The sequence below is a fragment of the Balaenoptera physalus genome, assembly GCF_965194825.1.
Source record: "Balaenoptera physalus genome assembly, chromosome: 8".
Lineage (NCBI taxonomy): Eukaryota > Metazoa > Chordata > Mammalia > Artiodactyla > Balaenopteridae > Balaenoptera > Balaenoptera physalus.
Window position 1 is genome coordinate 118,358,365 of NC_138887.1, and position 22,191 is coordinate 118,380,555.

Genomic DNA, 22,191 nt, shown 5'->3' on the forward strand with positions numbered 1-22,191 from the left:
GAAACTAATATAATATTGTAAATCAAGTATACTTCAATTTAAAAAGTAAAAATAAATAAAAATTTTAAAAAGACTATGCTTCCTCCATTAAATTATTTGCTCCTTTGTCAAAGATCAGTTACTTTTAAAATAGCTATAGCTATGGTTGGATTTACATCTACATTTACCGTCTTGCTCCTGCTTTCTATTTACCCCATATTTTCATTGTTCCTCTTTTTTTCATTTTTGTGTGTTGAACTTTTCAAAATTATTTCATTTTCTCTCCTCTTTTGACCTTTTTTTTTTTTTTTAGTGGTTGCTCTAGAAACTAAAGTATTTATCTGTAACGTAATATTCTCTACCTTGAATTAAGAGTGGACCACTTCAAAGAAGATATAAGAATCTTATGAAAGTGTACTTGCATCTAGCCCCTACCTTACCTTTGTGATATTGTTGTCATTTTTTCCTTCTTCATATGTTAGAAACTCACAATAAGTTATTATTTTGCTTTAGTCAATTTCACTTTTAAGAAACTAAGCAATAATCAAAATAGTAGTCTTCTCGTATTTCCCACATATTTAAAATTTCCAGAAACCTTTATTCTTTCCTGTTGACCCAAGTTTCTATCTGGTATTCTCCTTCAGCTCAAAGAATTTCTTTAACATTTCTTGTAGCACAAGTCCTAGTGGGACAAATTCTCTCTGGTTTTCTATCTTAAAATGTCTTTTTTCAAGCTTCATTTTTGGAGGGTAGTTTTGCTGGGCCGATCTTTTCTTTTTCTTCAGCATTTTAAATATATTCCAATATTTTCTGGTTTGCATTATTTCTGATAAGAAAGCAGCCATTATTCTTATGTTGTTCCCCTGTGAGTAATGTGAATTTTTCCCTCCCCTTGTTGATTTTAAATTATTCTCTCTCTCTCTCTCTCTCTTTTTTTTCTTTTGGTTTTCAGTAGTTTGACTATAAAGTGCCTGGATTTTGCTTTTCTTTGTATTTCCCACATAAACTGAAGATTTTTGGATTTATGAGTTGAAGTTTTTCATCAAACTTAAGAATTTTTGGTCATTATATCTTCAATACTTTTCCCTTCCAGTTCAGTCTTCTCTTCTCTTCTTGGATTCTAATTACATTAGACTGCTTGATACTATCCCACTGATCATTAGTGCTGTGTTTGTTTCTTTTTTCTATTTTCCTTTTATGCTTTAGTCTCAATAATTTTTCGTGACCTGTCTTAAAGTTCATAGATCCTTTCTTCAATGTCCAATATGCTATGAGGTCCATCCAATAATTGCTTTACAATGTTGTGTTAGTTTCTGCTGTATAACAAAGTGATCAGCTATACATATACATATATCCCCATATTCAATAAAGGTTTTATTTTCCAGATATTTTATGTTCTAGTTCCAGAATTAATACTTTTGAGTGTATATTTCTCTCATGAAATTCTTCAACTCTTAACCCGTTATATCTATTTTTCTATAAATTCTTTAACACTTTTATGATAGCTATTTTAAAGTCCTAAGTTCCAATGAATGAGACATCTGTGGTTCTGCTTCTAATGTTCAATCTTTTGATTATAAGCCATATTTTCCTAAATCTTCATATGTCACATAAATTTATGTTGCAGACAATAAAATTGAAGTCTAAAGCTTAGGTTTCCCCGGGTTTGGTTTATTTTATGGATAGTGCAAGTTCATTTATCTGTCTAGTGATTACACTGATCACATCATTGGCTCCAAAGCTTGAGTTGAAATGAGGATGAGCCACCATTAAATCAATTAAGTCCACTTCAGATTCATACTACACATAACAATCTCTTATCTAAGCAACATTTTATCTAATCAACATTTGAACTGAGAAAGGTGTAAGGCTCTAATTTGAAATGGCTTTACCTCACTAGCAGGGCCTAATGGGATAGAATAATTTCTCATTATTTTCTTGACCCTTCTCCATTGTTGCTTTCTTAGGAAAAAATATCGTGATGAGAACGGGAGGAGTTTTCCAGATAGACAATTTAGCGTTGCCTTTAGGACCATACAGATTCCAATCTATTTAGATAACCCACACTGCTGTCAAATGATCCTCTGACTTCTCCTCCACTCTGCAAAATCTGTCTGTGACAAGCCAACACCTCCAAATATTTATATCCAGACCAAGTACTTACCGCAGGTATAGAAGGCTCCCCAGCTCTCTCCTCACCTATAAAGGGCTCTTTTATATCTAGAATTCAGTTCCTCGGTGCTTCCTTGCTTCCACCATCCTTTGACATAGAGAAGTATATTTTCCTTCTGTCCAATTTTTGTTGTCAGTGTGGAAGCTGAGGGCTTTTAAACCTTTCTCCAACTTAACCAGAAGCAAAAAAGTCCCCCATTCTAATGGATTCTTTTTCTTTTTCAGACTTTCTGCAGTTTGTCTTTAATAACAACACACTTTTCAGCTAGCATTCCACTTTCAAATATTTGTACTGCTTTCCCCTTGATGGTTCCAGAATTATAAGGACTTTGGTGTTCTATTCTCAGTCCTTTTTTCTTCATATCCTACACATTTAATCTGAGTGTTTTTCCCCATTCATTTGCTGTTTTCTGGCATGCTGGTATTACATCAAATAAACCCCCAAGTCCTTTATCTTGGTCTTTTATTAACTGAAACTCATCCTAGGTTCTCATACAAGTCTAGGTTTGTGAGAACGTTTGCATCTCTCTCACTCAGAGCTTTTATTTTATTTCTTTCACTCCAGTGTCCCATTGTACATAACATTGGAGTATGAAACAGACAACATTTTAACTTCCGATTTGGCTTATAAACTTCCATCTCCTTTTATGTTATGCTATCAAACTAGGAAGCTTGCCCTGGTGCTTGTCCTATGAAACTGAATCCTGGATGACACCTACCTCACTGGTACTTCTAACAAGTAAACCTTGGTGGCCACAACCTCTCTCTCTCCCACAAAAAAAAGAAAGTAGGATCTACATGACACTAAAATAGTCCTTCTAAATGCTGGTGCATAGTGGGGCCAATGTCTTTCAGATAATCAATATTTGATTGAAGATGTATTTCCCTATAATCTCCTCTCCTGAGATGATATTTGAATAGTGCTTATTCCTTTGTAGCCCTGGGGATGCTGATAGTTGAGCTCTTGCCATATCTAGAAAAGGCAGGGAGACATCAGGGATGAAGAATGATCCCAGAAGGTTTGAACTTCTTATTATTCTGTTCTGAAGGTCTGTTCAGGAAGGATGTTTTCCTTCTGTGTCATTTTTACTGGATTTATAAGGATAGAGAAGAAAACGATATACATGCAAGTCTGAAAGGAGAAGAAGGAAGAATGGAAATAGGGAGGAGAGGAAGCAGGAGTCCTGGATGGTTCTGAGACCCAGTAGTCTCAGGGCCTTGGCCTTGGATAGGTTTCCAAAACCGATGGCAAATTGGTGAATAACAGGGGACCAAGCCCAGAGACAATGGCAAATAACCAAAAGCTAATCAGAATTCAGAGGAAAATGGAGACAGACAGTTACTTTGGAGTAGGAAGGCGATCCCAGAAAGCACTAGTAGGGCTGTGGGAATGTGAGACAGGGAAGGGAAAGGAGCCGCCCCAGGTTGTGTCATGAGCATGTTACCACTGTAGACAATGGTGAGGGGGTTCCCACCACAGACAACTGGGTCTCCGTCCTGCCGGGGACCACAGCAGTTGGTCCAGAATATACCTCAGAGTTATCCCACTTGGTGGGCAGTGCACAATTTAATAAGCAAGGAAGCTGGGGTATTTATCCCCTAACTTCTCACTGTCACAGATTGAGGTCTGCTCCTGGGGACCTTAGCTCTCTGATGACTTCAGGCTGCTCCGTGCACTAGCCAAGCATCCTCTCGTAACCAGGTAAATCCTCAGGCAGAGAGTCACAACTGGTTGAAGGAAGACACCACATGCGTGCATGAGAACCCTGAATGGCAAGGAGATGTCAAAGAGGCACTGAAAGCATCTTCATGAAAGGTACATGTTGGGTGTCAAAGACTTAGTCAAGACTGGTCTATGTGGCCTGGACTAGGGTGCAGCCAGTGAGGAGACATATGCACCTCAGTCCTAAGGAAGTCCTCACTCCCAGGGCCCTTCACCTGTAGGGTTGGCACTTGAGAGACCTTGGCAGTGAGTGCCTCCTTCAACTTTGTGCCCTGGACACCAAACTTGCCTCACACTAGTCCTGGCCCTGCTGATCTAGTGGGAGAATGAGAGACTCCTGGCTTCAACGATGCTGAATGGAAACAATGGGAGCGTCAGTCACACGAGAGATTCTGTACCTGAAATAAAGAATGGAAAATAGTGGAAGTTGGGTCTCTTTCCTACCCGAAAAAATGGGCTGGAAAGAAAGAGATGAAAAAGCAGGCCCCAGTCAGTAGAACAGGGCTCAGGACAGCCCTCCTTCCCACACACAGGGACAGTCAACTCCAGAAAGTCTGAGTTAGCTTGGTGACCTGACCAGTCCTAGGGCCAGTCCTTTTGTAGCCTGTTCACCACACCATTGGCTCTTTTGCTGACCTCACTCTCACGGCCCTCTTGAGAGAAGACAGAATAACTAGAATTGTTGATACCAACACAGATGACCAGACTAAGCCTCCTCATAAGGCTAATTTAGGAATTGTGTAAAGGTATCCATCCTCAACATACCGGCTAGCTTCAAGTCCTTCAGTAGCTGAGACTTCCTTTCTCAGATAAAACTCTGCTTCTGGATTTTTCTGACAGACTGGACCCCAGAGGAGCACTGGCCACATGGGTGTCCAGTCAATGGACAGCTGTTGAGAAAAGCTACCATGTTCTTTGTTCTGGGGCAGGAGGCTCTCTGGACTTATTTGATATGGGGAAAAAATGCTACAGGGTAAAAAGTCATTGAAGATTAGATCACTAAACAGTTCTAGAAGGAGAGTCAGGCCTCGGGGTCCTACAACACCCTTCCCTTCCTCAGGTATGACAAGATATTTGGTATCGAGGGGCCCTGCTGGAGACACACACCACTTGAGTCACAACAGGAGGGAGGTTTTGTAAGGGAAATGCTTTAAGCCCACAATGAATATTCCTGTCTCTTTAAGTCGTCACCACCACCTAACCCTCCCTCTGCGCTTTCCAGAGCTCTGAGTCTCAAAGGTCTGAGACTTCCTCTGTGCACACTGGGAGAAAACAGCCTGCCGCACTCACAACCGAAGGGAAAGCAGAGATCAGGGCTTTCTCAGATCACCTGTCAGAGTCTGTCACCAGGAAGGGCGAGCCCCGGCAGGGGACAGGAGCTGCGACCAAGCAGAAGGAACATGGCTCTGAGAGCATTTACTGTCTGAGCACCTGGGTTCCAGCAGGCACCATGCGGGTAAGTAAGAGCCGGAGCCATTAAGATGGGGCGTCCAGATCTGTAAAAATGTCACAAGGTTCCAGTAGAGGAAGTTCAAAAGAAGGTTTATGAGCCTCTTCTCCAGTCTGGAGGACACACATTCCTGTCTCCTTCCACACTCCCTCCATACAGTAAGAGAAGTGTGTGCTGGAACCACATCTAGGAATAAAATACATTTTAAAAGGCATTCAACATTGCCCAAATGGCATTTTCAGCACAGGCAGAAGATATTTCTGTGGCCCCCAAAGCAGTCTAACTTCAGAGCAAGTTACAATGTGGTGAGTCAGGATACCATCAGAATTCACCCCCCAGATTCTCCCTCTCCCCTCTGTCCACAGGAGGGGACCCTCAAGGAATTTAAGAGGTCCAGAACTAGGTCTTCAACCCCTCTCCCTGCATGACCCCTTACATGTCTGCTCCCTAATTCAGGTCTCTCCCACGCCAGCTGCAGGGACACCTCAATTTCATCATCTGTACAGTGAAGGGGTCTGAATAAATAGCTCATTTCCAAACTCTGATTTGTGGACTGATTACATCAGATACATCAGGTTCATAAATCAGAATTTCTGAGCATGGTCCCCCCAGAATGGACATTTTTAAAGAACACTCAAGTAATTCTGAAAAACAGCAAGTCTGAGAGGCACTGAACTACATGAACTTTGAATTTTCAGAGTATTCCGAATACAGGACTCTACATGTTTTACGTAGTTCAATAACTAAGAACCATTTGTCATCCCAGATTTCAGTGGGAGCTCACCTCCTTCCTGAAAATTATTTTAAATGATTTTAACCCCCATTTGAAACTATATGTAAAGTCCAGTCACCTACTCGAGAGTTCTGTGGATTCCCTGTAACTCACTTCCTCATTTCCAGCTTTGACAAGGACATCTTGCTTTAGCTAAATTCTTCTTCTTGGCTCTGAACCTTGTGGCTCTTTCTTCATTTCTGCTCTGGTGTCAATTATGGGAGTTTGTTGATTTCTAGACACAAAATAACGAATCACATTATGTGATTTACCTCTGGGGTAAACTTTACAGAAAGCTTTGGGCGGGGTGTAACCGGGGGCAGCGGCAGGAGAGTTACTGCAGAAACACTGACAGCTTTGGTTTGAGTTCTAGGCAAACCTGCCATCTGAGTCCTTTGGCCAGAGACAGGTTATTCAGCCAACCTCTCCCTTTGCTTTTGCTTCGTTGTTGGTGCCAGTAGGGGGAGAACACAGTTACTTGTAGGAACCAGGTGGGCGACATGAAGAGGTAGAATTTGAAATGGACGTTGAAGCACAGGACAGGACTGAGGCAGAAATGTGTGGTGGGATGAATGGTCCTAGGAATGAACGCACGAGGTGGGTTGGCAAAGGCCCTGAAATCTGCTGTCTGTGGAGGGGCTGCCTGGGGAGGGGATTAGGTGGAAATGAGGCTGGAGTAGACGGAGGAGAGACTGTGCTCTCGTGTTCAGGCGCTCGTGTGATCAGGCAAACTTGACCACAGAATGTTTAATTGTATTAAATAATGTTTGAGTGGGTAAGATCACTTTACCTTGAGAAGCCTCAGGTTTGAGGCAAGAACATAAAGAGCTGGGGGGGAGCATCCCAGGCTCACCATATGTAGACATATTAGGACGAGCCAAGTCATGTGGTTCTCTGAGAGCAGGAGCTCTCCAGACCAGTTTGGGAAATAACGTCTGTTTTCCGATTTCCAAAACCAAAATTCCAATTTTCTTCTTGTTTGTTTCCCAGGCCAACAACCCTAAGATAGGTCTTAAGTCAGTGAGCAAACTTTCTTGTTCTCAGGGTTTTCCAAAGCCCCCCACCCCACCCCCAGCTGCTGAATCTCCAGGTAAAACTTATTTTCTACAACCTACGTCAGTGACATAGAATTACCTGGGAAAATGAACATCAGAAGCTTACTCATTGTCATAGAATAGGTGTTGTCATCTCCCCTCTGCTCTGTGCATTTCGAGGCCCTGAAAAGACAGCACAAGCTCACCAAGTGTTCTCACAGTATCGTCCCAACCCCAGACCAGGCTCTTCCACTGTCTTCCCTAAATTCTGATGCTCGGAGAGGGCAGGAACTATGACATTTTAACTGTGGTGTCACCAGCATTTTGGACTTTGCCTGACACATAGTAGGTAGTTTTACCTATGAATGAATGAATGAATGAATGAGTGAACGAATGAAAGACTAAATAAATTGTGTTGGGGACACTTTCAGGGAATCATGAGAGGACAGAAGACAGCAAGAGATGAAGAAAACGCCTATGGTAAGAACACGCCTCCTAACGCGTGTTTGCCCCCAGGTGTGAGCTCCGGGTAGTAAGGGGGACGGGCTATCTCAACACTGAACAGGGAGAAGCCCCAGAGGTTTCTCGATGCTGGGATGAAACAGCAAGAGCCCTGGGGCTGCCATTTGACCTAGATCTCTGCCCCTGGCCTGCTGTGAGATACTGAGTTCTTTGACTAACCTGCACCTCCGTCCCCAAGGTAAAATGAATAAACCTCCTCTGATCTCCACAGAAGGGGATGTAGAGGGAATCCAACTGTACACTAGAGGGAACATGACCCACCAGGTAGAAGGTGTTAGGGAGCAAGGGTGGAGGGTTAACCAGGTATCTTACTAGGCAGCAGGTCTAAGAGGGAGGAGAGGAAGAGGAGGGCCAGAGGGAAGGAAGAAGAGATGGTCTCATCTTATCCTCCCAGCAGCCCTATGAGGACAGCACTACATTATTGATCCCATTTGTGCAGAAGAGGTTTAGCACTTAGGTTAAGCAGCTTCCCAGGGTTACAAGGCTGGCAGGGGTTGGGCTGTGATTCACACCCAGGGTGTGGGACACCAGGCAGCCCTCATGGCCAGGCCCACTGCCCCTCCTGCCTTTCTTCAGTGGCAGCGTATCTGGGAATGTATGGCAGAGGCCACTGAAGCTGTCAAGTAGGGAGCAGCTCTGCGCAGTGTGCATGACAGGTCATGTCACACGAAGTAATGGCCTGTGTTATACAGGGGTGTCCTCTACAGAAACGTTCACCAGGTGCTGGAGCACCTACAGGTGCACGGGTGACGTCAAAGAGGGAAGAAATAGACGGGTAGAGATCCCCCCGGAGCTCACAAATCTCCGACCAGGGCACTCAGTAAAGGTTTGGTCCGACAAGCAAAAGTCGAAGCACTCTGTTCTCCTTTGTCCAAAGGCGTCCAGGGGACCCGGGCACCAGGATAGGTGCTTTCAGGTTCGGGAGCTTACACATCATTGGTGCTCACAGGTGCAGAAGCCGACGAGTCTGCCCTGCAGGAGCCCAGGCTGCGGCTCCTCCTGGCTGGGAGGTCAGGGACTGGGAAGAGCGCCACGGGAAACAGCATCCTGGGCCAGAAGCGCTTCCTCTCCAGGCTCGGGGCGACGTCGGTGACCCGGACCTGCGCCGCGGGCAGCTGCAGGTGGGCCAAGTGGGTGGTGGAAATCATTGACACCCCGGACCTGTTCAGCTCCGAAGTCTCCCAGACAGACCCGGGCTGCACGGAGAGAGGCCGCTGCTACCTGCTCTCGGCGCCGGGGCCCCACGCCCTGCTCCTGGTGACCCAGCTGGGCCGCTTCACGGCCCAGGACCAGCAGGCCTGGAGGGGGGTGAAGGCGCTGTTCGGGGACGGCATCGTGACGCGCACCATCGTGGTCTTCACCCGCGAGGAGGACCTGGCCGGGGGCTCGCTGCAGCATTACGTGCGCGACACCGGGAACCGCGCGCTCAGGGAGCTGGTGGCCGAGTGCGGGGACCGATTCTGCGCCTTCGACAACCGAGCCGCCAGCGGGAAGCGAGAGGCGCAGGTGATGGCGCTGATGGGGCTGGTGGAGGAGCTGGTGAGGGACCACGGCGGCGCCGCCTACACCAACGACGTGTACAGCCTGGCGCAGGCCCTGGGCGGCGCGGACCCCGCGGAGAGGCTGCGCAGGGTGGCGGAGCGAGTGGCCGTCTGCGCGCAGAGGCGGCGGGAGCGCTGGCCGCTGGCCTGGCTGTGGCGGTGGCCCAAGGCGCCGGGGACCTGGTGTAAGCTGGGCGTGTGCACCCTGCTGGGCGCCCTGGTCCTGCTCTGCGTGCTCTACAGGCACCGGCCAGAGGCCGTAACAGGGTGATATTCAGTCTTGCAGGTAACCTGGCAAGAAAGGAACTGAACACTTGGGTCTGAAGGGGGATTTCAAAGGAATCAGAGTTTTCAAGAGTTTCATGTTTCCTCCAGTAAACAGTTTTAAAATAAAGTTGTACAATTTTAAAACATCCTTAAAACGTGTTAGTTAGCTTGATGTTTTGGTCCTCTCTTGAAAAATAATGGAATGACTGGTGATTTTTAGTAGAAAATGGATTCATAGCAAAGGGAAAACAGCTATTTTTATTTTGAGCTTGTGTTTGTTTGTTTGTTTGTTTGTTTAGACACTGACTTCCTCCCTTTGGACTGCTATTAGAAAACAACAACAACAACAAACACAGACTGGGTGGCTTAGAGACAACAGACATTTATTCCTCACACTTCTGGAGGCTGGAAGTCCAAAATCATGGTCCGGTTTGGGGGAGAGCCCTCTCTGAGATTGCAGACTGCCAACTTCTGGCTGTGTCCTCACCTTGATGGAAGGGGCACTTTGGCAAGGGCACTAATCCCAATCATGAGGAATCTACCCTCATGACCTCATAACCTCCCGATGACCCCATCTCCTAATACCATCCTCTCCAGATTAGGTTTTCCACACGTAAATGCTGGGGAGGGGGACACAAACATTCAGAGCATAGCCTGCACTCTCTCTTCCTGATATTTTCTAGTTCTTATGGGTAGATAGCTCCCTTTAGTGATCCTTGTAAATTTTTATTATCATCAAGGAAAGAGATGTCACAGTCATACATATCAATGTTTACTTCTGGTACATCGGTTAATTTACCAGTACGATAGCTTAGTACCAAGAAGTTAAATGTAACTACGCTGAAAATAACACAGTTTCCAACTTTCTAGCATGTATTATGGTTCAAGTTTGTCCAAAATGAAGTAAGATTTGGGGAAAATAACATGCAATGTCTTCAATGTAGTTATCTATCTGGATTTTTAAACAATAATAATAATAATAAAGCGCCTGTCTCAAAATGGAGAAGAGAGGGGTGGCAGGGTCATCGGCAGAGAGCCACAGAGCACCAGAGGTTAGGTTTGGCTGTACCGTGGGGTTTTTACAGGGGATGGGTCAACCCACAGAAGTCAGTGAATGCCATCCTTACCTTGTGTAAGCAAACGCTAGGATCTGTTTATTTCTATATTTCTGAATGTGACAGAACACTTTGAAGGAAGTCTTTCTATCAGCCACGTGCTAGTTAGGAGGTGTGGATGCAGGAGGAGGCAGATATCCCAATACTACCAGGGCTCAGGGGTGCTAAGGGCCGGGAGGTTGTGCGCAGGCGTCCTAGGGCCATCCCAGCTCCACGTGGAGAAGGGGCCTATGCGCATGCACTTCGATGCCACCTCGGGTTGAGGGCCTGCAGAGACTCAGGATGGCTATGGCTTAGAGTGGCCTGCAGTTGGGTGGGGGGGTACCTGAGGGCCATAGTAGTGGGTCAGGGAGTTGGGCTCTGTGAAGCCTGGCTGGAAAAAAGTCCATTATCAATTCCTGTCTTCAGCGTCGTGCTGGGCCCATGCAGGAAGTCTCAGCTATGGAGGGACTCTTTCCACACCCTGAGGGCCCCAGGAAGAGGCCGACGTAGGGGGGACCGCCTGTGTCCGCAGCTTGCCCATCCAGGGCCACGTGCCTATGAGCATGCGTTGTAAGCCAAAGACTTCGCTTACCATGGGGTTGATTGTAACCTGCTTGTTCTTTCATTTTTCGTTTTCTCACATAAGGGTGTCCACATATGCCCTCCAATTTCTGTCATTGCTTATTATTTCTGTCTTGTTTGTAAATGGAAATGTGATTTTTAAAATAAATATGAGTGTTAGGATTGTAAAATTCTCATGCAGACTGTAGCATATAGAAATGTGTAGGATCAGAGGAAGGCTTGACATCCGTGGGTAAAACACCCTGTTTGGGGCATCACCAGGACCATTGTGGGGGACAGTGGAAAGAGCAGGAGATGTGCAGAGGGCTTGTGTGACAAAGCCGGTCCCCTGTGAACTTGCTCCAGGACCTTGAGCACAAGGGGATTCAGCTTTTCTTGAGATGTATATATTAATATTAATCCTTATAGCTTTCATGTATGATGAAATAACATGAGTGAAAGCACTTTGTAGGTTAAATTCCATAAGAATATAGTACAGAAACAAAAAGTCTAAGAAGAATCTTTTCATAATAATAATCCTCATAAATACATAAATTTCACACTCATAAATACTCCGCATTTATTATTCATCATAATAACTACTCCACATTATTCTATGTATAGAGTTGGGAGCTAGTGGTAATATAAGGTCGGCATGATTAGTCATCAAATATATTTACAAAGTTGTATTTGTTCTCTAAAATATTGCTAGTTTCTAATCCTTAGATTTAGAACTATGCAAAATGACTCATAAGTAAATGGAAGACACAATTTTTAGTTTTTTAAATGTAATTTAGGGACTTCCCTGGCGGTCCAGTGGTTAAGACTCCACGCTTCCACTGCAGAGGGCACGGGTTCCATCCCTGGTCGGGAACGAAGATCCTGCATGATGCGCAGGCAGCCAAAAAAGTTTTAAATGTATACAATTTAATGTTACACATGTAATACAAGATAGATCATAAAGCAAAATAATACAAGACTGATCATAAAATAGAAAACAGAAGCTGTAGAGAGAACACTATAATATAATAACAATTTATTGCCTTAATATTTTATGATGAAAAATACCTCATGAGGTATGAAGGGTAATTATCATTAACAGCCTTCTATTTGAAGAGGAAAGTAATGTACTGAGAGTCAAGTGATTTTCTAAGGGCAAAACGTGGCAAATCAGAACTGGAACTTATTTTTCCTTACTGTCCTATAGGAAGAGTTTCCTGAACCAGACACAGGGTCAAAATACTATAACTTCTCAAAAACTGTCTATTAGAGTGAATATATATATATATATATATATATCGACTACTTACATGTCCTCTCATTTTCTTTCTTTTTTCCTCACCTTTTCTTTTATCTCTTCAAGAATAAAAATTCGTTGATCGTGTGCTGATGAAGTTTCTTTTATATTTCTATGCCCTGCTGCCTGGATCAGCTGTCATTTTATCTAAAGAGGTTCATATTTGACTTACTTCTGAGAGTTGTTTTTGGCCATGATGAGTTTTTCTTTTTCTTTTTTTTTAGAATTTATTTATTTATAATTTTGGCTGCATTGGGTCTTCGTTGCTGTGCGCGGGCTTTCTCTAGTTGTGGTGAGAGGGGGCTACTCTTTGTTGCAGTGTGCGGGCTTCTCATTGCAGTGGCTTCTCTTGTTGCAGAGCATGGGCTCTAGGCACGCGGTCTTCAGTAGTTGTGGCACGCGGGCTCTAGAGCGCAGGCTCAGTAGTTGTGGCACACAGGCTTAGTTGTTCCACGGCATGTGGGATCTTCCTGACCCAGGGCTCGAACCCATCTCCCCTGCATTGGCAGGCGGATTCTTAACCACTGCGCCACCAGGGAAGCCCCCATGATGAGTTTTTCAAGCAGAAGATTTCAAACAATGCATACCCTCTTACATAGTCTTGTACAATATTCAGTCTTGTACAATATTCAATTCTTGTAAAATATTCAATATTCATCATCTGGCTGGGCAGATGCCACTACTCCTTCCAGAGAATACCCTATGGATTGAATTCCCTAGAAGAGGAATTCCTATAACTCCTTGGGGAAGCCAGGGCTAGACTATGACCCAAGACTCTTTTTTTCTGCCCTGGGAGCCTTCATCTGATAGTGGCAATGTTTGCCTTTTCTGATACAACTGCATTTGCGCTTGTTTATTCCAGCAGTAAAATATTTTGAGATTTTTTCTAAATTTGTCTTTTACTTCTTTTTTATTTTTAAAGTAGTTATCTTCCAAAATGATGTAGTGTTTTGTTTTAATTATTATTTGGCGTCAATTATTTTTATACCTTACATTCAATCTCATTCTTGGCCCAATTCTTGTTTATTTTATATTTCCTTTCACTCTTTATACCACTAATTTTAGGCACTCCTGTTTACTTTGGAAATAGTGTTAAATCGTGTATATCCCCTGATTTACTACATCTGAAAACACCTAAGATCTATTCTTCCACATGCTAGCGAAATAGCTCATGGATACGCTGAAGAGAACTGCTTACCACTCCTCAAAAATCACACACACACCCCCAAGAAGAGACACCCAACCCCAAGAAACACAAGACAAGGGTAGTCACTCTCTGACTCCCAGCCCTGGGGAGTTTCTGGAAAGGACGAAGGCTCCATTCTAACCTGTTCCACATCTGGGCTCCAGCTTTTCACGAAGGTAGAGAAGTCCTCCTTCCTGAAAAGCCAGTGATTCTTTCTTGCGCCAAAGAAAATAACTAATTTTCTCAGTAGGTCTCTTTGTAGGTGCTTTCACAGGGAGACTCAGATCAGCGGGGTCTGCGTTAGAGTGAGAGGTACTGGGACTCAACAAGAGAGATGAAACGTTGATCTTCCGGGAATGGTGGCCGGACGGAGAGCAGCGCACGCCCGCGGAGGCAACGGGGCCCTTTAGCAACGGGGGAACAGGGGGGATTGGGGCCCGTGTTCTTCTCTTTCACGCTCCAAACATCACTTCTTTCCACACGTCTTAAAGAGGAAGCGGCAGGGGGCGGGGCGCCCGCGGGCTCCGACAGGAAGCATCCCATTAGGGGGGCAGCACGCTCCGAGCTCGCTGCTCTCCGGTTTCCGCGGCAGCAGGTTCGCCCCATCCGGAGGGGGTGTCCCCAGCTGCGGGGACAGGGGGCGCACTCCGTTAGCCCCATTTTCCTTCTTGCCCTGCAGCCGTGCCCTGGAACCTTCGGCCGCGCGCTCGCGCCGACCCGCCGGCACCCAGGCCGCAGCGCCGCGCCGCGCCTGGTAAGGGGAACCCGGCGGGGGTCCCAGCGTCCTGGGTGGAGGCCCGGGGTCGGGGGGGTCCGGGAGCCCGCGGTTGAGTTAGGGCTACTGATTTCTCGTGGGATCTGACACCGGTTACCAGACTTCTGGGCTCTCCCATCAGTGAAACGGGGCGCCGGTGGTGAGCGTTATGGGCAACCGCGGATTCCTAGTGGGAGGGAAGCGGCTTCGGGAACCGCTCACCCCGCGTTCACGGCCCATCGCTTTCCACAGCGCGGAGGCCTTTTCCGTCTAGTTGCCAACTTCTTAGCTCTTCTGACTTTCATAAGCTTCACGGGGTTTCATAAAGCTTCACTAAGACTCTCATCCCATTTGACAGATGAGAAAACTGAAACTCACCAGGTGCCCCAACTAGGAGGGGCGTACGTCTCAGTTTTAGCTCTTAACTTCCCCCGTACCAGCCACACCCCCATCCCTGACAAGCACCATGCCCCCGAGAGGCCTGGGTACCGGGAATCTATTCCTAGGGCTCCACAGGACAAGTACGGTATCATTATGTTCCCACCCTCACTGAGCCACGTGCTCCAAAGGAAACCTCTCAGTGAAATTGTTCTATTGGTCTTCTGAAAACCAGCCCATTCGCCCCCAAATACCCCACACTTTTCCTACGACACGATGTCGAACTCGACCCTATGGCAGACAGATTCCAGTGTGTGCAGGAACCAACCCTTTGTCTGCTAAACCTGCTGTGAGAGCCGCGTGATGAAATCACAATGCTAAACTCTGAAACAAGTGATACCAGGAAGAAACAGAGGGAGGGGGCAGATGGGCGAAGGAGAATATGAATAAGGCAGACAGAAAATATTTTTATCTTTCCTAAAACAGCGTGAGAGAGCCTGCTTTCCAAGGGTTTGATAAAGTAAGGTACCGTCAAGATAAAATCAGGTTCGTATAATGTAAAAATCAGGAGGTACATTAGGCTCATTTGTCCAACCTCCTACCTAAGCTAGATCCTCCTGCTGTTCCTGCCAGATACTCTTATAATCTCTGCTCGCATACTGCCCGCGACTCTCTCATGATTCCTGATCGCGCCTGGGGGAAGATTAGAAGGGTTTTCCTTGTGGAGAAGAAATCTGCCTCCACTCCTGATTCTCCCACTTCTGTCTACTATGTGATTGACACGTGTCTCATTCCTTCCGGTTTAGGATGCTTCCCGATCTTTTCCTAGGCTTGATTCTGTCCTTTTAATATTCTAGGACTCATTTTAGCATCTCCATCAATATCCTTTCTGACTAGCCTCTGCACACTTTGTTATTTGTTAATATCTGTCCAAAACAATCTACTCCTCGGTGGGACGTGTCTCCCCCGGCAGCCTGACCCACTCAGAAGACAGTTCAGGAGGACCGTGCGCGCCTCTGCTAATGTAACCTGAACTTTGATTGGCTTTTGTGACAGCCACAGAGCTCCGTTTGGGTCACACTGATCATCAAGTCATGGGAACACAGCAGATTGCTTTAAACTGAAATACTTCCATTCCGAGCAACTTCTGCCCCCTGCGATTTTATCTTTGAATAATCTTTTTTTTTTTTTTTTTTTTTGAAAATGTGCACTCAAGATTTTGCAATACAGTTCTCTTTGTTAATTTTAGGGTAAGCTTCCAGCCTGTCTGCCTCAGTTTATGTCCTGACATGGATGGCAGCATGGTATATGGTGTTCCAAGAGGTTCATTGACTTTATAATCACTTTTCCACCCTGATAAATCTAGGAGAATACACAGGCAAAATGAGCCATTTTTTGGTCTTAGCTCCATGGCAGTTGTGTGATCGTGGGCAGGTCAGTTGAGGCTCAGTTTCCTAATATTTTAATAGAAACTTTAATACCTATTTTGATCACATCATAGGGAATTTAGGAGAACAATTAAAAGAATGGACATGAAAGAAACTTGAACATTACAAATGGCTGCACAGAGGATTATCACCATGGTGAAGTTCACCATCAACATTGTCACCACTGTCGTCATCGTCTTTACCACATCGATATATTGATTCCAATATACAGAAACTGTCATCTGAAGTAGAAAAGATGTCAGAGAATTTGAGCAGTTTTAGCAAAAGTTGGAGTATTATTTACCAGAGGCAAGGACCAGAGCATGTGGGAGAATGTGGTGAGGAAAATGCTCTTCTCTGGGCTTAAGGAAAAGAAAGTGGTGCAGAAGGAAAAGGAAAGGAAGGAAGGAAGTTGCCTTAATAAATTCTGATAATGTGACAAGGGATGGTTTCCCTAGTGACGGCCATTTCTATTCTTCCCTACTGAGTGAATAGAAAAATGTGAAAAAGGTAGAAAGAACAGAATCAACCTGAATAGCAAATAAACTATGAAAACCGTTTTGAATTCAATGTTAATCAATACAATGCACCTTTAAACCAATTAAAGACATCCTAATATGTGCCCAGCAGGGTGACCAGACATTAAAGATCTAACATCACCAAGCGTAAGTGAAGATTTGGGGGCTTCTCACCCATGGCTGCTGCCAGTATGACTCAGCACCAGCTTCCTGGAGTCATATTTGGCAGTGTCTTGTCAGGCGGAAACTATGTATCCCAGAGGAATCGTCCATGTGCACAAGGAGACGTGGGGGGGGATTCTCCTGCAGCATTGTTTGTAGTAGCAAGCACGTATTTTGGCACACCAAATGTTTGTTAATAAAGAGTTGGATAAAGTGCTACATAAATAATGTCACTGACATAAAAGATTAAAATACCAAAAAGTACTATATATTACCTGTACATACATGTGTATCTCAGAACATTGGTTGCCTCTGAAGGGAAGAGGGAGAATGAGACGGGTTGGGGGGAGTCAAAAAATAAATAAATGGAACTATATGCGTAATGTTTTAACCTTTTCAATCAAACCGAACAGCAGCAGTAAAAATGCCAAAATACTTAGATCTGTTCATTGCAAATAGTGGGCATTTGTTTCATTACTCTGTGTATTTCTCCCCTTAAAATGTTTGTTTCATAACTGCATAATCTTTAAAACTGAATAAATAAAATACAGTCTCAGAGATCATCTTAATTATAGTGGCATATTGCATGCTTGCCTTTTCTAATGCATGCTTACCTTTTCTAGCACCAAGAAGAATGACACGATATTATGCCTCATCTGAATGAAACATTTATCCCCATAGTTTAGCCAGTTTCTGGTTATATCTACCGGAATTTTTTTTAAGTGGTTATTGGGAGACCCACAAAGAAAGACACTTGGTTTAAAACTGAGCAGGAAATGAACTTATCTTGAATTTGTCCTGAATGTTGACTCTGTCCCTCAGTCATGGCACCAGCTTCTCTCCACCAGCTGCTCAGAGGGGAGGGAGGATGGTGGCCGTGCTCCGCCCTCTTTCCCTTCATCCTCTCATGTCCATCCTCAAAGGAGCCGTGGATCCCCCAATTCCACACTCCCATTGGAAGGTACATTGTACTTTGCTCTTTGCTACTGGGATATCCATCTGATACAAAGAGTTTCTGGGACTGGAAATGGCCAGTACTTCAAACAAACCAATGTCATTTACAGCAAGGCAATTTTTATTCTCTAGTCTAGGAAGTTTGCTTACTTTGATTCCAATAATAATAGTAACAATAAAACAATTTTTAAAGTCCTGCTTCTCATTCAATAAGAGAAGACTTTCTTTATTTCATGCCTTTTCAAGTAGAGGGGAGATAATCAACTGATTTGTTTTCAAACATTTCATGCTTTCCTATAGGATGAGGAAAAAGCAAGGGTTCATTGTGTTAACATAACCTAGCATCACCTGGGTTGCCTAAGGTTATAAATGGATATTGGAAAGTAAAATAGAAGTTAGAAAATTAGCAATGGAAACAGCTCATCTAAGGATAATTATTCTCGGCTGTCTGAATTGGAGGTGTTCTTAGGCCTTACCAAGTCCCATATGGACACTTGCTTTTTATTCCTTTCCTTTTTTTATTCCAGAAGAGAATGGAAGGGCTTCAGAGGAGCAGATACGGGACTATGGCTGAAGGTAAGAAAGCCTCCAAATTCTCAAGAGCTCTAGGCATCAGGGAAGAGTCACTGTTTTCTCTCCTCCTCTCCCTCACCTCAAACACAGTGACAGAAAAGAAACCCAGTTATTTTCAACTGCAGAAGAAAAAGGCAGCTATCATGTTCTTTATCTTCCCTACCATCATCACACCCACACACACCCGAGTGTGAAGCTCTCCCCTGTGCCGTGATGTATGGGAAATGAGGAAATGAAACTTCAAGTCAGAAGTCAGGGGACTTGGAAACGAATTGTGAAAATGATATCCTTCCCTGCCTGCACTCAACTGAAAAGAGGAAAAGTTCCCCATAGAGATTTAGTAATCATGTTTGCAAAAAAAAAAAAAAAAATCCAGAATACTTAAGAAAAGGAAGAACCAACACAGAGTAAAAGGAATAACAATAACAGATTCTAGGAGCCTAAAATGAACTTAATTCATTTGAGCTCATAAGAACTCCAGAAATCCTTGGATTCTCACTCTCTTCATCCCTTGAAGATTTTAGCTCTTGATGCAGCGTCACCCTCGACAACACCAGTTTTGTTATAATTTCCCATAATTCTATCAGCCAAATCGGTGATCTTTCCAACACATGTATTTCTAATGGTCTTATCATCTCTTCTTCAGCCACCGATCCAGGGTCATCTGTCAGACTCCGTCCTTGACTTTAACGACAAGCCTTCTGTAGGCTCACTTCCGACTCCCCACCCAAAAAGCAGACACTCAGGGACCTTCAGCTGATCCTCAGTGGGAGGTCACTGGAGCTCTGACATCTGAGACTTCCTTTGCCCCCAAGGTTCAGATGAATGTGATTAGCAGTCTGTGTGCCTGGGAATTGGTGGGTGGAGAAGAGGTGATAATAGTTTCTCATTTGTGACTTCTCATCCTCCCCCTCTGTCTAATCTCACATTTATTTAGCATGAAACTGGCCTAAGCACCATCCCTGGAAAAGCACAGGGACCACTTTTCTTTCTGAAAAGCTGTGTTTTCCCTGGTCCTGATGAAGTCCTCGGAGCATCCGTGATAGTGTAGCAGTTCTTACTCTTGGCTATGGGTGCAAGTTCGGGCTCCCAGTGTGGGCTTCCTGCCATTCAAGAGTCTCCTAAAGTTGTATGCAAACATTTGTATGTATTTAAATATAACTATTTGGCAGGGAGAGAGGTCCATAGCTTTCATGAGATACCATGAAAGGTCCGTGACCTAAAAATCTTAAGAATCACTAACTTTACCTACAAGGACCTACTGTATAGCACAGGGAACTCTGCTCAATATTCTGAAACGACCTAAACGAGAAAAGAGTTTGAAAAAGAATAGATACATGTATATGTACAACGTAATCGTTTTGCTGAACACCTGAAGCTAACACATTGTTAATCAACTAAACTCCAAGATAAAATAAAAATTTTTTAAAATCACTGACCTAGTAAAACACGGAAAACTCTTTTTTTTTTTATCAGGCGGAACAGAACACACGCGGTCTGCAGCCTCGTCCTCACTGAGGATCATCCTGGCGGGCAAAACAGGCGGCGGGAAAAGCGCCACCGGGAACAGCATCCTCGGCCAGCCAGCGTTTGAGTCCAGGCTGGGGGCGCAGTCGGTGACCAGGAAGTGTCAGGCGGCCACGGGCACGTGGAACGGGAGGAGCATCCTGGTGGTGGACACGCCCCCCATCTTTGAGGCGAGGGCCCCGGACCAGGAGGCGTACGAGAACATCGGGGACTGCTACCTGCTCTCGGCCCCGGGGCCTCACGTGCTGCTGCTGGTGACCCAGCTGGGCCGCTTCACAGAGCAGGACGTGGTGGCCGTGACCAGGGTGAAGGAGGTCTTCGGGGCGAGAGCCCTGAGACACATGGTCATCCTGTTCACCCACAAGGAGGACCTAGCGGACGGATCCTTGCATGACTACGTAGCCAACACAGACAACCTGAGGCTGAGGGGCCTGGTCCGGGAGTGCGGGCAGAGGTACTGCGCCTTCAACAACCGGGCGTCCGGCGACGAGCGGGGGGAGCAGCTGGCCGGGCTGATGGCCGTGGTCGAGGGGCTGGAGAGGGAGCACCAGGGCGCCTACCTCAGCAACGACCTCTTCTTTGATGCACAGCGGCTCCAGCAGGGCGGGGGCGACCCCCACGGAGAAGGTCACGTGCGCTACCTGGCCAAGGTGCGGTCGCATGTTGCAAAGCAAAAGCAAGACCTGCAAGAGGCCCAGAGAAACCGTGCCTTCAAGGCGCTCCTCCGAGTCAAAAACTGGATCATTTCTCACATCGGAATATTTGCTGTTCTTGTTATATGCTTTTTGATTTTTCTTGCCATTTTAATTAGCTTGTGTAGTACTCACGAATGCTGAGAATTTTCAGATGATACCTGCCATCAGCCTCCATTTTTTCAGAGTCAGTATCTTTGTCTATGTTGATAAGGAACTTTATTTGCTTTTCATGTAATTTCACTTTCCATTTCCCTTCCTTGCATCAGACAGACCATCCGTTTTCTTCAGCTGCATTTTAGGTAAATAAAATCCAAAGGAGAAAAAAATCCCCTTTTTGTCTTGTTAAAAATGGTGAAAGCAAATAATAAACTAACTGGAGGGCTTCCCTGGTGGCGCAGTGGTTGAGAATCTGCCTGCTAATGCAGGGGACGCGGGTTCGAGCCCTGGTGCGGGAGGATCCCACATGCCGCGGAGCAGCTGGGCCCGTGAGCCACAACTACTGAGCCTGCGCGTCTGGAGCCTGTGTTTCGCAACGAGAGAGGCCGCGACAGTGAGAGGCCCGCGCACCACGATGAAGAGTGGCCCCCACTTGCCGCAATTAGAGAAAGCCCTCGCACAGAAACGAAGACCCAACACAGCCATAAATAAATAAATTAAATTAAATTAAATTAATTTAAAAAAAAAACCGAACTGGATACAGTCATGAAATATTAGGGAGCTTGCAGGAAGGAAAGTGAGTAGACCGTCATGCTGTGTGAGCATCTCACCTCTGTGACCTACTTTTTACAGTCTTGCTGTTGAGGAGAGAAACATGTTATATTAAAAGTTGGTAGTGGAATTCCTTATTTTATTCACAGACTTCCTTGTTGGTTGTGAAAAAAAAAAAAAAGGCACCCCCCCAAGAGAAAAAGATGAGGACATTTCGGTGGGGGTGGGGGACAGGGGTGGTCTCTGGGGCGTGAAGAGGCTGAGGGAGAAAGGAAGAGGGGCCTGGGGGTGAGGGGGAAGAAGAGGAAGGGGGTCTGTGCAGAGTCAGTGCCTGGGAAATTAAGGAACTGGAATTTCTTAGAGCGGGGCTTGGCAAGGGCCAGACTGTAAGGGTAGTATTTTAGGCTTAGCCGACTATCTGGTCTCCATTGCAGCCACTCAACTGTCCCCTTGCAGCGCAAAAGCCACGGTGGACAAGATGGAAGTGACAGGCGAGGCTGCATTCCCATACGACTTTATGAAATTTGAATTTCATGTACTTTTCATATGTGAAACATTTTCTTCTTTAGATTTCTTCACCCTTCAAAAAATGTAGAAGCCCTTTTTTAGCTCACAGGTTATGCAAAACGGGCGGCAGGCTGGATTAGGTCTGCAGCCTGCGGTTAGCTGACCCCCGTCTTAGGAAATTTTCCATCATGGGTTGAGCTGCGATGTAGTGGAACATCTTGAACCCCAAAGTCAGCACAATCGTGTGTGATACCTGTAGAAATCTGGGGAAAGGGTGGCGTTGCCCATTTCAATGGTAGCAAAGAGAAGAGGGCAGACATTGGGGTGAAGTCTGAGTGGAAGTCACGAAGTCAGTGGAAACAGGAAACCCGATGAGGAGGGCCCTGT

The 22,191-nt window shown here is 45.3% G+C and overlaps 1 protein-coding gene across 1 annotated transcript; it reads left to right on the plus strand.

Moving 5' to 3' along the window:
• The first annotated feature begins 1,269 nt into the window (after window positions 1–1,269).
• LOC309665834 (GTPase IMAP family member 8-like) lies at window positions 1,270–20,959 on the plus strand. The gene is made up of 7 exons (XM_082472556.1): window positions 1,270–5,330; window positions 7,562–7,610; window positions 8,602–9,460; window positions 14,281–14,355; window positions 17,645–17,801; window positions 18,322–18,370; window positions 19,844–20,959. The coding sequence occupies exons 1-7, from the start codon at window positions 5,325–5,327 to the stop codon at window positions 20,728–20,730; spliced, it is 2,082 nt and encodes a 693-aa protein (XP_082328682.1). The 5' UTR covers window positions 1,270–5,324; the 3' UTR covers window positions 20,731–20,959.
• Window positions 20,960–22,191: the final 1,232 nt, after the last annotated feature.